The sequence below is a fragment of the Mytilus trossulus genome, chromosome 10 (assembly GCF_036588685.1).
Source record: "Mytilus trossulus isolate FHL-02 chromosome 10, PNRI_Mtr1.1.1.hap1, whole genome shotgun sequence".
In the NCBI taxonomy this organism is placed as follows: domain Eukaryota; kingdom Metazoa; phylum Mollusca; class Bivalvia; order Mytilida; family Mytilidae; genus Mytilus; species Mytilus trossulus.
In genome coordinates, this window is record NC_086382.1 from 40887906 (window position 1) to 40899593 (window position 11688).

Genomic DNA, 11688 nt, shown 5'->3' on the forward strand with positions numbered 1-11688 from the left:
ACGTGTATATTGCACCGTAATTCCCGTGCATGTAACATATATACGGATTAACATCAGATAACAAATTATAAACACCCCCCGCTATTTAAAGTGGGTAATAATTATTCAACCTTCAAAAACATGACATAAGTTTACATGATATTGCTGTTTTATTATAAATAAAAGTACATGAATTTCTGCATCATTGAAAACCATGGTTAATCATATTAACAAACAGCTAGAAAACATGCATGTTGAATCGATATCGCTTTGAAAATGTCAAAAAAGTTAATAAATTCAAAACTGATTTTTATTCAATTTAACACTTGTCATGATTGAGGCTCTGGATTGGGTCTTAATTTTATTTTCTTTATTTTCTAAGCATTTTTTCCTCTTATCTTTTTTTTTTTAAATTATTTATTTTTATTTTGTCCTTTATTCTTTATTCTGTAAATCCTATCGAGACCACATGAATTATCATATTATGTGATTTAATACAGATTAACATACAACCAATGAGTATATGTTTCTATCACAGATTGTTCATCAGACATATCTAGGTAGTGACATCTCTATGGATTTCTAATCCAGGCTTCCATTATTTCTGGCTGTGCTGCTGACATAACAACCGTATAAGTTGTTTTGCTAAAAGTTAAAAAAAAATCTTTATACAATTTAAATCTTCTTTACATAGTAAGAACTTTGACATAGTGTAGGAATATAAAAGGCAAAAATATTTCTTTGTTATTAAATCAGGGCCATTGAGAGCCGTGGTGTAGTGGTTAGTGCAACGGACTACTAACACAAAGGTTCCTGGTTCGATTCCCGTTTGGGATGAAAATTTCAGGAACTCAATTTTCGGCTCTCCCTTGACATCATTTGCGAGTATGGTCTTGAGGAAACGATGATAGTCCGTCGGACGGGGACGATAAATGGCTGGCCCGTGTTAAGAGAGAGTCACATCTCTTGCACGTTAAAGACACCCTTGTAGATTTCGAAAAAGAGTAGGCTAATGCCGCTACAAGGCAGCACTCGCACCCGCAAAGTGGAAAGGGATTAATATAAGTTGCAAAACTTGTTTCCCAATCCACTATAAATAAATATGTTCAAACTAAATCAGGGCCATGTTTTTGTGAAAACTTGCTGGATGTGTTTTTAAGAATATATATACCATAAACGGCCATGCATTTTAAATAAGTGGGATAGTTTATTTGGCAAAACTTGAAGGGATGTTTGGTCCTTTGTGTACTTTCAATTCGTACTTTATTTGGCCTTTTCAACTTTTTTTTTATTCGAGCGTCACTGATGAATCTTTGTAGACAAAATGGGCGTCTGGCACAAATACGAAATTTCAATACTGGTATCTATGATAATGAAATTATTTATAATTGAAAGTTTCATGTATATTACATGTTTAACCAAAGTTGTAAGTAAGCACTTGATTTAATGATGAAATGAATAGTGTATGAAAATGTGCTTAAAATCATTTTTTCTTAAATCATTTACTTATTCATAACAGGAGGTGTCGACATCACGTTGAAAAGTGACTTCTTTGATATACTTTTCTGACCCATGGAATTCATTGCTTTTATTGCAGGATCTCTGAAACAACCAAAAATCATAGTTGAACTTAAGTAATGTAACAAAATCATAATCACAGCATCATTTTGATTTCTTTTAAACATAATTTAATTTTTCGACTATATTACTACCAGCGGTTACCTAAAACTGGTATCTGTCTACCCTTTTCTCGAATAAATTTAATACAAATATATTTTCTACGACGGGTGCCCATGTGGAGCAGGATCTGCTTACCCTCTTTGAGCTCCTGAAATCAACATAAGTCTTATTTAGGTTCATGATGCTCAGCCTGTAGTGTTCTCTGTTTTGTTTTGTATACTCTTCGTCTTTTTTTAGCGATGGTGTTGTCAGTTCATTTTCGAATTATGAGTTTGAATGGCATGTTTTGCAAGAAAGTGTGAGAAATATAGTCAACAGTAGTATACCGTTGTGATAAATCGTTTGAGATAAAACATATCCAGGTTACAAACTAAACCAAGGAAAACATATCAACTATAAAAGGAAAACAACAGGAACACTGAAGTGCAACAAAAAAAAAAACCGCTAACACATATAGATAAAAGGAAAACCACAAAAAAATTGAATTACGAGGAAAATTCAAAAAGGAAAGTCCTTAATCAAATGGCAAAATCAAAAGTTCAAACACAACAAGCGAATGAACAACATATTCATGACTTGATACATACATTTACTTAAATACAAAATAGTGGACAAAACTTGTATGACAGTCGTTTAAAATTCCATTATATTGACAACGATGTGAACAAAACAAACAGACATAATGGATAAACATGTCAATATAATAGGGGTGCAGTAGTCAACGTTGTGTTTTATTTTAATTTCAATAAAAACAAACCGATAAATAAACAAACATTTTCATTGACACAATAACAAATTGATCATTTTGATGGGTTGTATAAATACAGAGCCACATCATATGTAATCAAGTATCACAAATAGGCATACAGAAACGAACTATTTGATAACAACTGCCATATTCCTGACTTGGCACAGGACATTTTAAAAAAAAATTTGGTTAAACAAACATATCACGTTTCGTCTCCGAGAGTATCACCAGTTTAGTAGTCAGCACTTCGGAGTTGTCAACTTGACATGAATATCAATTATATGGTCATTTTTATAAATTTCCTGTTTCGAAAACTTTGATTTTTTTCGAAAAACTAAGGATTTTCTTACCACCAGGAATAGATTACCTTAGCCTTTTAAGGCACAACTTTTCGGAATTTTGGGTCCTTAATGCTCTTCAACTTTGTACTTGTTTGGCTTTTTAACTGTTTTGATCTGAGCGTCACTGATGAGTCTTATGTAGACGAAACGCGCGTCTGGCGTATTAAATTATAATCCTGGTACCTTTGATAACTATATCACATACCTTCTGTCATCATCGGCTGGAGGTGGTGCCCAGTGGTCATAATTGGTTTCAACTTCATACCATCTAAATAAGCAAAAGGTGAAAAGTACAACCAAACAGTGAACATGTTTTAAACAGAAATAGTACTTTAGATCTGAACAAATAATATAAAAATTTATTAGGCTTAGGGCTAGTCACTCATTCAGTTTTCATATATTTTCAATGAGGTTAATGCAATATCTTTCCAAAAGTAGGTTTCTGTCAATCCAATTATATCTGTCAGACTTTTTGTTTATGTCAAAGTGGATAGGGTGTTGTTCAGCAAGAGTAAGTTGCTGGTTCTCAACACAAAAATACTCAAATGTCTGAAAAGTGATAAACCGAGTACAAACTGACCCACCCTGTTTGAATTCGTGTTGCCGAGAGCGATATGTTCGAATATGAGCGAAATAAAATAACTTTATCATTAAGGTAAAAAAAAGTAGCTTTACAAACCAATATGTGAAAACACGTTAAAAGTTTATGTGATTCATTTTCATAAATTTCCTGTTACAAAACTTTGAATTTTTTGAAAAACTAAGGATTTTCTTATCCCAGGAATAGATTACCTTAGTCGTATTTGGCACAACGTTTTGGAATTTTGGGTCCTCAGTGCTCTTTAACTTTGTATTTATTTGGCTTTACAACTATTTTGATATGAGCGTCACTGATGAGTTTTATGTAGACGAAACGCGCGTCTGGCGTATTAAATTATAATCCTGGTACCTTTGATAACAACTAACAACAAAGACTTAGCCTGATGATCGAAGTAACCTGTAAAGTTTTACACACTTAACAATATATGACAATCGATGATTTTTTTAAGAATAAACGGTAATCAAATATTGCTATGCTAAATACTAATTGTTTAACAAGTTTTGGAGAGAAAAAAACGTGTGACATACGAAGTGTAGTGGTTTGGGGTTGTTTGTTCGCTCTTTAAAAGAAATGTCAGTTGATAAAAAACTCGTATTAACATACATTAAATCTTTTATGTTGAGTTTATGTAAAACCACTGGGTCGATGCCACTGCTGGTGGAGTTTTCATTACCCGAGTGTATCACCATCCCTGTGTTATCATTGATATGTCAAAAATAAAAAATTAACTGTTAACAAAACTTTGATTTTTTGAACGAAGGATTTTCTGCCTCAGGAATAAATTACCTTAGCTGAATTTGGCAAAACTTTTAGGAATTTTAGGTCCTCAATGCTCTTCAACTTGGTACTCTAATTATTTTGCCTTTTATACATTTTTTTTTATTCGAGACTCACTGATGAGTCTATGGAGACGAAACGAGCGTCTGGCGTAGATATAAAATTTCAATCCTGGTATCTATGATGAGTTTATTTATCAAGAATATAAGTTCTATCTTTTCAATAGTTCATGTAAAGTTCAACTATTATTATACATTGTTATACAAACTAAAAGTCTGGTATCTTGTATGAGTATTTCGCTCCTTGTGTACCATTGTTTGTCAAAATATAGTAGTTTCATTTTATTTATTTATTAAAAGTTCATGACTTTGAGGCCAAGTAGCACAATCGAAATCAAACATATTTTTTTTTGTGTTTATTTTCTATTGCATTTATTTTATTTCTGAAGTAAACCTTCATCGGGAATCCACAGACACTAATTGGAAGCAGACATGAGGAATAACTTTATAGGTTGAGCATGAAAAAAATGCTTAAACAGAATTATATACTAGAAGTCAAAATTATTCAAGGTGGTCATAACTTTAGGCAGTTACAATCGGATTATCCAATCATTAAAAGTCATTACGATAATATTTAAGTCAACAAACCTTCCTGACTTGGCATCCAGTTTCCATATATCTATTGGACCGACCCTCCCCTTAGTTATGACTGCCCCTTCTCCTACTCGAACTCCTCCCATAATCGTGTAAAACGAAGCAGCTGTTGTTGTGTAGGCAACTTTTTCAAGTGCAGCTGTGAAATTTTCAGACATTGCTAATGTCTACAAAAGTAGAAATTTAAGTACATTGAAGTATGGAAAACAATAAAATATACGTTATTTGACCTTCATATATGTAAAGTTGTCTCTATTATCCATAAATATAAGTTGTTGAACTTTATTTATTAAAGCAAGTTCTTTTCGTGATCTCAAATTGATTCTTGTCATTTGCACATTCGTTGTCTCATTTGCATATATAGGTCCCATACCACTTTGGCCATTTTTACAATATCAATAAACAGCTACCTTTCATCCAAAATTAGGAAACTTTATTCTTTGAATTTTAGAGCTTTTTAGAGTTCTCAATGGTGAAAAAGGAATTAAAAAGAACTTACATCTCTCAGAAGAAAACTGACAGGGCTTGCATTTCTGTCTAGAATTGCGATTAAGATATTCATCCACCATGCTCCTTGGTCTGAAAATTGAAATTGAAAATAATAACTTAGTACCCTAGTTAAGTATAAAAATAACACATAAGAAAGTTGGTGTATTCGAAGACATTTTCTGAAATTTATTTCATTGAAAACGCAAAACATGAATGTCAATGAGGTGTTAGCACTTAGATATGTGCATGACTAAAACCGTTAATAAAAACAAAGCACTCACGTTTGGTCTTAAATTAGGAATAGTTATAAATTGATCAAAAACTTATGTCAAACAAAGAGATTTCGATTTGTGTGTATTTTAACGAGTTTGGGGAATTAGTTCAGTAGTCACATATGGTAATAATGTCAGATCTTATAAATCATCGATTAGAATGGTACATTTGTGCATCATACAATATCAGCTCTATGTGCAAGATTTTACCATGACATCGTACAATATCATCTCTATGTGCCAGATTTTACCATGCATCGTACAATATCATCTATATGTGCCAGATTTTACCATACATCGTACAACATAATCTCTATGTGCCAGATTTTACCATGCATCGTACAATATCATCTCTATGTGCCAGATTTAACCAATAGGTAATCAGAGTGTTGTAAAATATTCGTTATTAATCATATTCCTAAATCAAATTCTCTTGAAAAATCATGTTCACCTCTTTCATCCATTGTCATAGTAAATGCATTTGGTCTTTGACCAGTTACAAGCCCAACATAGCCTGCATAAGTAATCCCTGTATAGGCTGTCTGAAATTCAAAATGGAAAATTTCATCCTGATTACCACAAAATTACAAAAAATATATATGAAAAGGGATAAAGTATAAACACAACACAACAAATGTAATTAAGTGTGCTCCCTTACTACTTAAAAAATGAGTCTCAAAAATTATAAAATAAAGGAATTCATCATCTAGAAGTTTACATATTAGTAGTATTCAGTTATATAAGTGAGGTAGTTAACCTGTTTCAATACCTAAGGGGTGATCAATATGTAGAATGGGTACGTACATTTTCTGGTTTGAAAAGGAGGATACTATATAAATACTGTATCAACTACCTTAAATATCCATTTCACTAATTATCGTGATCCATTCTGTTATTTCTATCGTGCTGATGAGTTTTTCATTTACTTCGATACAGCATGGGTTTTTTTCGATTACTTTGTACTTCGATCCTAAATATTTTTTTCGATTATTTCAGTCTTGCAGATCTCCTTTCCGCTTTTTTTTCAATATCACAGTTTTTATTCAGAATCACCAATTAAAACAAATAATCTTTCATTCTAGAAATTGTAACAGACTTATTAACACGATCAGCAGTTTGTCGGATCCCAGGGAGAGGGGGGAAGGGGGGGGTGTCCGGGGTTGCAACCCCATTCTTTTTGGACGATCAATGCATTTGAATGGGAGCATATAGTTTGACCCCCCGCCCTTTACTCTGGGTTGGGAATGCCCTTTTTAAAATGGCCGGATCCGTCCCTGACACGATCAGCCGTTCAGCTAATCTTTCTAAATGAAAAGCATACCTTTCCTCCTTTCTGGTAATCTACTCTGATCGAAATATTTCTCAGTATCTCAGTAAAACTGTAGTCTAGGTTTCTGGCATGCCATATAGTACCATTAGCATCCTGCATGACTATACTAGTACAAAACCTAACCATAAAATATAATTAATATTATTCGGATCGGATTTTCAGTCAGACCAATAAATAATCTCATTAAAGATACCAGGATTGAGATTTTTTTTGTTTACGCGAGACGCGCGTTTCGTCTACAAAAGTACTAAGTTGAAGAGCATTGGAGACCATATTTTCCTAAAAGTTTTGCCAAATACAGCTAATCTATTCATGAGGTAGAAAGCCTCAGTATTTCAAAAATTCAAATATTTGAAGAGAGACACATTTGGTCCTATTTGAATGTGACTTGTTTGCTGAAAAACGCGAGTTTAACTTTAAAGTTGTCAGATGTTCTCATTTTCGGCAAAAACATACTGGAATCGAATTCACCTAAGGTTTGCAGTCACCATTATGAATTGGTTTAGCGGTACGATGAGTCTTATTTCCATATAGGGATATTTCTGTTTAGTTTGAATTTGCTGGGTGGGTGCTGCATGCATAGCAGCTAGAAAAAAACATTTACATGGTCGAAGTACCCGTTCTTGCTTCTTCCTGAGGTCTTGCGATTCCCACATATTGTGAGTGTTGTTTGTATCTTATTGAATATGTGAGATTTGATAATCAGTAAAATACTGTTGCCTTTATCCAAACGTCTTATCAAATTTCAGTGTTCGACTTCTGAGGAACAACCTGATCATTTGAACTGTTATGTATCATGGAGAAATAATGTTTATTAATAATTCCAAAGCAACAGTCGGATTTTCTTGGCAAATAGCAATTTTCCCCTTTCGTTAGTACTTGACAAGCAGGCTTTTTTAAAAGGATAAGGATCTTCTAGATGACTTGAAGTCGTCAGTTGATCATTTATAATTTTTGCCGTGCATGATATTTGAGGAAATAATGCAAACAATGCAAACAATGGTTGCTCGTCCGAATTGCAAGTTAGTGTCTCGTTGGAAGCCTAGAATGCTAATAAATGTCATATGCATTCCTTCAATGTCGCTATAGGGTTGTTACAAAACGTACAGGACAACTTACGCAGAAATATCATACAACAAATTGCATGTTACCACATCCCCAAGGCTCATGTTCAGTGTTTTGGCAATACCTGGAGTAGAAAGAAAAAACCGTCTTTTTATATATCACACCAGCAATATAAAGCAATTATAAAATAAAATATGACTAATTAGAAGCATATGCATTGTAACAGCAAATATATAAAATATTATACATATATGACGTACGAAATTTACAATTCATGGTTTTTAAAAAAAAAACTTTGAATTTTTCGAAAAACTAAGGATTTTCTTACCCCAAGAGTAGATTACCTTAGCCGTATTTGGCACAACTTTTTGGAATTTTGGGTCCTCAATGCTCTTCAACTTTGTATTTATTTGGCTTTTTTAACTATTTTGATATGAGCGTCACTGATGAGTCTTATGTAGACGAAACGCGCGTCTGGCGTATAAAATTATAATCCTGGTACTTTTGATAACTATTGTCATCCAAACCACGTAAACTTTCAAAATACACTCATCTTATTTGACCTGTTTAGCAGTATTTTTCGTTTAAATAAATACATTAAGTTTATCTGTAAAGTATATCAAAATCTACTGTGCTCAAAATAAGTAGGAATATCTTTTTCCACAGTTGGTGATACATTCTTATTTCTTATTTCTTATTTTATCGAGTGATACCTTAAAATTCACCCGTTACTAAGCTAGGTAATCATACCTCTCATTTCACCAGCATACGGTTTCGCTAGATAACTGTCGACATCAGCAGCTATTTTTCTGATGAGTGGTAAACTGATTTTTGGATCGGGTAGAAATTGTCTGAAAAACATCAAAGCCAGAAGAAAGTTCAGGCTAAGACCATTGTTGCTCTCGATTTATGAAATCAGATAAAAACACTCAAATGATTTTGTGCTTAATAATTTTATGATGTAAATAACAATCGGGTTAAATGAGGTTGTCAGGAAATTACAAAGTTTATGAAAGAACACACCATTCACCAGGTTACTGGGACGGATAAAATTCCGTTACGTATTAGCACGTTACAATAAGTCACTTAATTTTTATGTATCGCTATCGATTGCAACCAATCAGATTCGGAATCTCAAAAAAGAAAACCAGTCATCATGTTTCCTGCATGTTGGGCATGCATTAAGGGTCGTGAGAGGGGTGCCTTATATGAATGGTAGTTTGACTTAATTACCGTATATCGATGGTCTTGTGGAATTGCGCTAATCTTGAGTGCTGGAGTTCGTGGTTCAATTCTCCGGGCAATATAACCAGATGTTTGATTTTACTACTCACCCTAACCCAAAGTACCCTAACCTTAATGACAAGAAGATAACAAATACTAGTCGACTTGACATCAGAGACGGATGATTTGTTTTCGTTTTGGACTATTACCTTTCACAGTGAAAATCCTCCTTGGTGTCTTGTCTAGTACAAAAGGGATATTCATAATTTGTTATTTGATCGTTCTGAATATCGTAGCATGCAATGTAATATGCCTAATTCATCTATACGAAAAGCCATCACGTGTAGCTTCACATCAAGGCATTACATAGTGTGCAGCGAAAAGTTACGATCGAACATGATTGTGTAAGTCAGAATATTTACCTACAAAATAGTGTCCCCCATGACAATATTTCATGCATCATGAAATAGTCCCCATTTATGAAAAATGTCAAAAGAAGAACACATTTCCAAATGAAATTTTGTCTGTATTTACACAATATTTCATAAATGAGTAGTATTACATTTTGCGTTGCGAAATTGAGACATTGCTTCATGGAAAGATTGTCAAGAAGTTTTTTCTCATGAAAAGGAGGTTATAAACCTAAAACATTTTGGATATTAAAATGGTTTATTTGATTGAGAAAAAACAACCAATCTTAATCAATATAGACAATGATACATGTAGATGCGTAAAATTTATAAACAGAAAACTTTGATTTATCCAAGGATTTGTATACAAATCCTTGATTTATCCATCATGAAAAAGATCTCAAAGATTCCAGACATTATTAATTTCAAGCACATGATTTTTTTCTATGAAGATATCGTTTGATTAAGGTTCATGTGGGATACATATTTGACTAATATGGATATGTTTACACAATAAAATTTACTCGTAATTCAGAAAAATTGTGTATTATTTAACGAATGCATGTAGCATTAGCATGATTTATATAAAACAAAATGAAAAGCATTTTTTGTCATTGTAATTGAAAACGAAAAAAATACTGTATTTTGATGACCGTTTTTTTTCCATTCTCTCAGAATGTGACAAAATAAACAAAAGATCCTGAAGATCCAGGAAGCTAGGACAGTTTCTTTTAGAACTTCACAAAATGTAAAACTAAGGTTTACTGTAGTGCTTTGCATGGTAAATTGATTTTGAAGGACAATTGATGTTTATCAACAATAGGATATTTAAATTGTGTAACTGAGTTGACCGTATCAAATTATAGTCTGTTTGTTAATTTCATCATCTTCAGTGAAGGACTGTAGAAAACGTGCACAGCAAAATCCAATTAAAATTTAATTTCCTGCATGATTCTATGCCATGTAAGGCCTTAATACCCTGAAAGTGTTTCCAGATTGTGCACTCTGACAGAGTAATTTATAATCAATTATGTGTATGGGGCGTAAACCGAAATAAAATGTTATGTGTACAGTATCTATATGGAAAATGTATGGTATAAAATCAAATTACATGTCGCTATATTCATATACTACATAGTAAATACGATTTTCAATAAATTTTGGGACTTAAATCCACCAATTGAAACATTTTTAAATGAGAAGAGAGTATTAGAGCTGAAACCGGGCAAATTATGTAGCTGATTAGTTAGTCCAAATAATTATGACATCTTGAAAGGCTATTATAATTTTTTTCTTTGACGCCTTACTTCGACGTCATAATGCTGAAGCCGCCATTTTCGGTTGGACTTTGAGAGCATATTTTGCTCTCAACTTTGAGACCCAATTAAGCCATCAAATTTTCAAAGAAGGCTAAAACAAAATGCATATATAAAAATTCTTACCTTTTATGTGTTTGTTTTACGAAAATATTTCCAATTAATCCCTACAGAAATAATAATATAAGTAACAATTCCATCCGAGGCGGGAACATGTCGACTGCATTTTTTAAAACGTTTGTCGGATTTCTTTTTAGGAGATTATAAAATAATTTTTACACCAAACTCGGTAAAACCCGAATTTCCGGAACCATTGTTTTACATTATCCGGAAATTCAGGTTGGTCAAAATGTACCGAGTTTGGTTCAAAAATATATTTTATACACCTTAAATGAAGCATCTTGAGGAGAAATCAGCTAAACGTTTTTATAAAGCAGTAAATTCCCTATCAAAGTCCAACTGAATATATGAGTTTGGCGTTATGACGTTGATGTAAGGCGTCAAAGAAAAAAATTATAATAGCCTTTCAAGACGTCATAATTATTTGGACTACTGATTAGTATGACTTACTTCATTATAGCGTAAATATCTGGTACAAGTTGTTTGTATTTCAGAGCCACTTCTGTCCATCTTTGTTCTTCAGGTAGATCAAGATTAACAACAAACGCAGGTGGATTGACGGGGTCATCAGAAAATCCATTTATGCATGCAACTGACAACAAAATCAAGAAAGCAGAAAACATTGTTATGGAGGTTGCCATGTTTTTATCATGTGACAAGTCAGTTATGTCATGTGATTTTAA

The 11688-nt window shown here is 32.9% G+C and overlaps 1 protein-coding gene across 1 annotated transcript; it reads right to left on the reverse strand.

Moving 5' to 3' along the window:
* Nucleotides 1–136: 136 nt before the first annotated feature.
* LOC134687352 (N-acylethanolamine-hydrolyzing acid amidase-like) lies at nucleotides 137–11688 on the reverse strand. Its single transcript, XM_063547574.1, has 10 exons — nucleotides 11456–11688; nucleotides 8686–8786; nucleotides 7990–8059; nucleotides 6862–6988; nucleotides 5992–6082; nucleotides 5279–5358; nucleotides 4774–4946; nucleotides 2954–3016; nucleotides 1486–1581; nucleotides 137–624 (listed from the first exon to the last, which is right to left on the reverse strand). The coding sequence occupies exons 1-10, from the start codon at nucleotides 11644–11646 to the stop codon at nucleotides 552–554; spliced, it is 1065 nt and encodes a 354-aa protein (XP_063403644.1). The 5' UTR covers nucleotides 11647–11688; the 3' UTR covers nucleotides 137–551.

What these genes read in the sequence shown, in the direction of transcription:
- LOC134687352 (XM_063547574.1), bottom strand. Translation starts at nt 11,646, where the DNA reads ATGGCAACCTCCATAACAATGTTTTCTGCTTTCTTGATTTTGTTGTCA. An exon ending in ATTACCAGAAAGGAGGAAAG is followed by an intron (nt 6,083 to 6,861) that starts GTATGCTTTTCA and finishes TTTGAATTTCAG; the next exon opens with ACAGCCTATACAGGGATTAC. An exon ending in TATGACAATGGATGAAAGAG is followed by an intron (nt 5,359 to 5,991) that starts GTGAACATGATT and finishes TTCAATTTTCAG; the next exon opens with ACCAAGGAGCATGGTGGATG.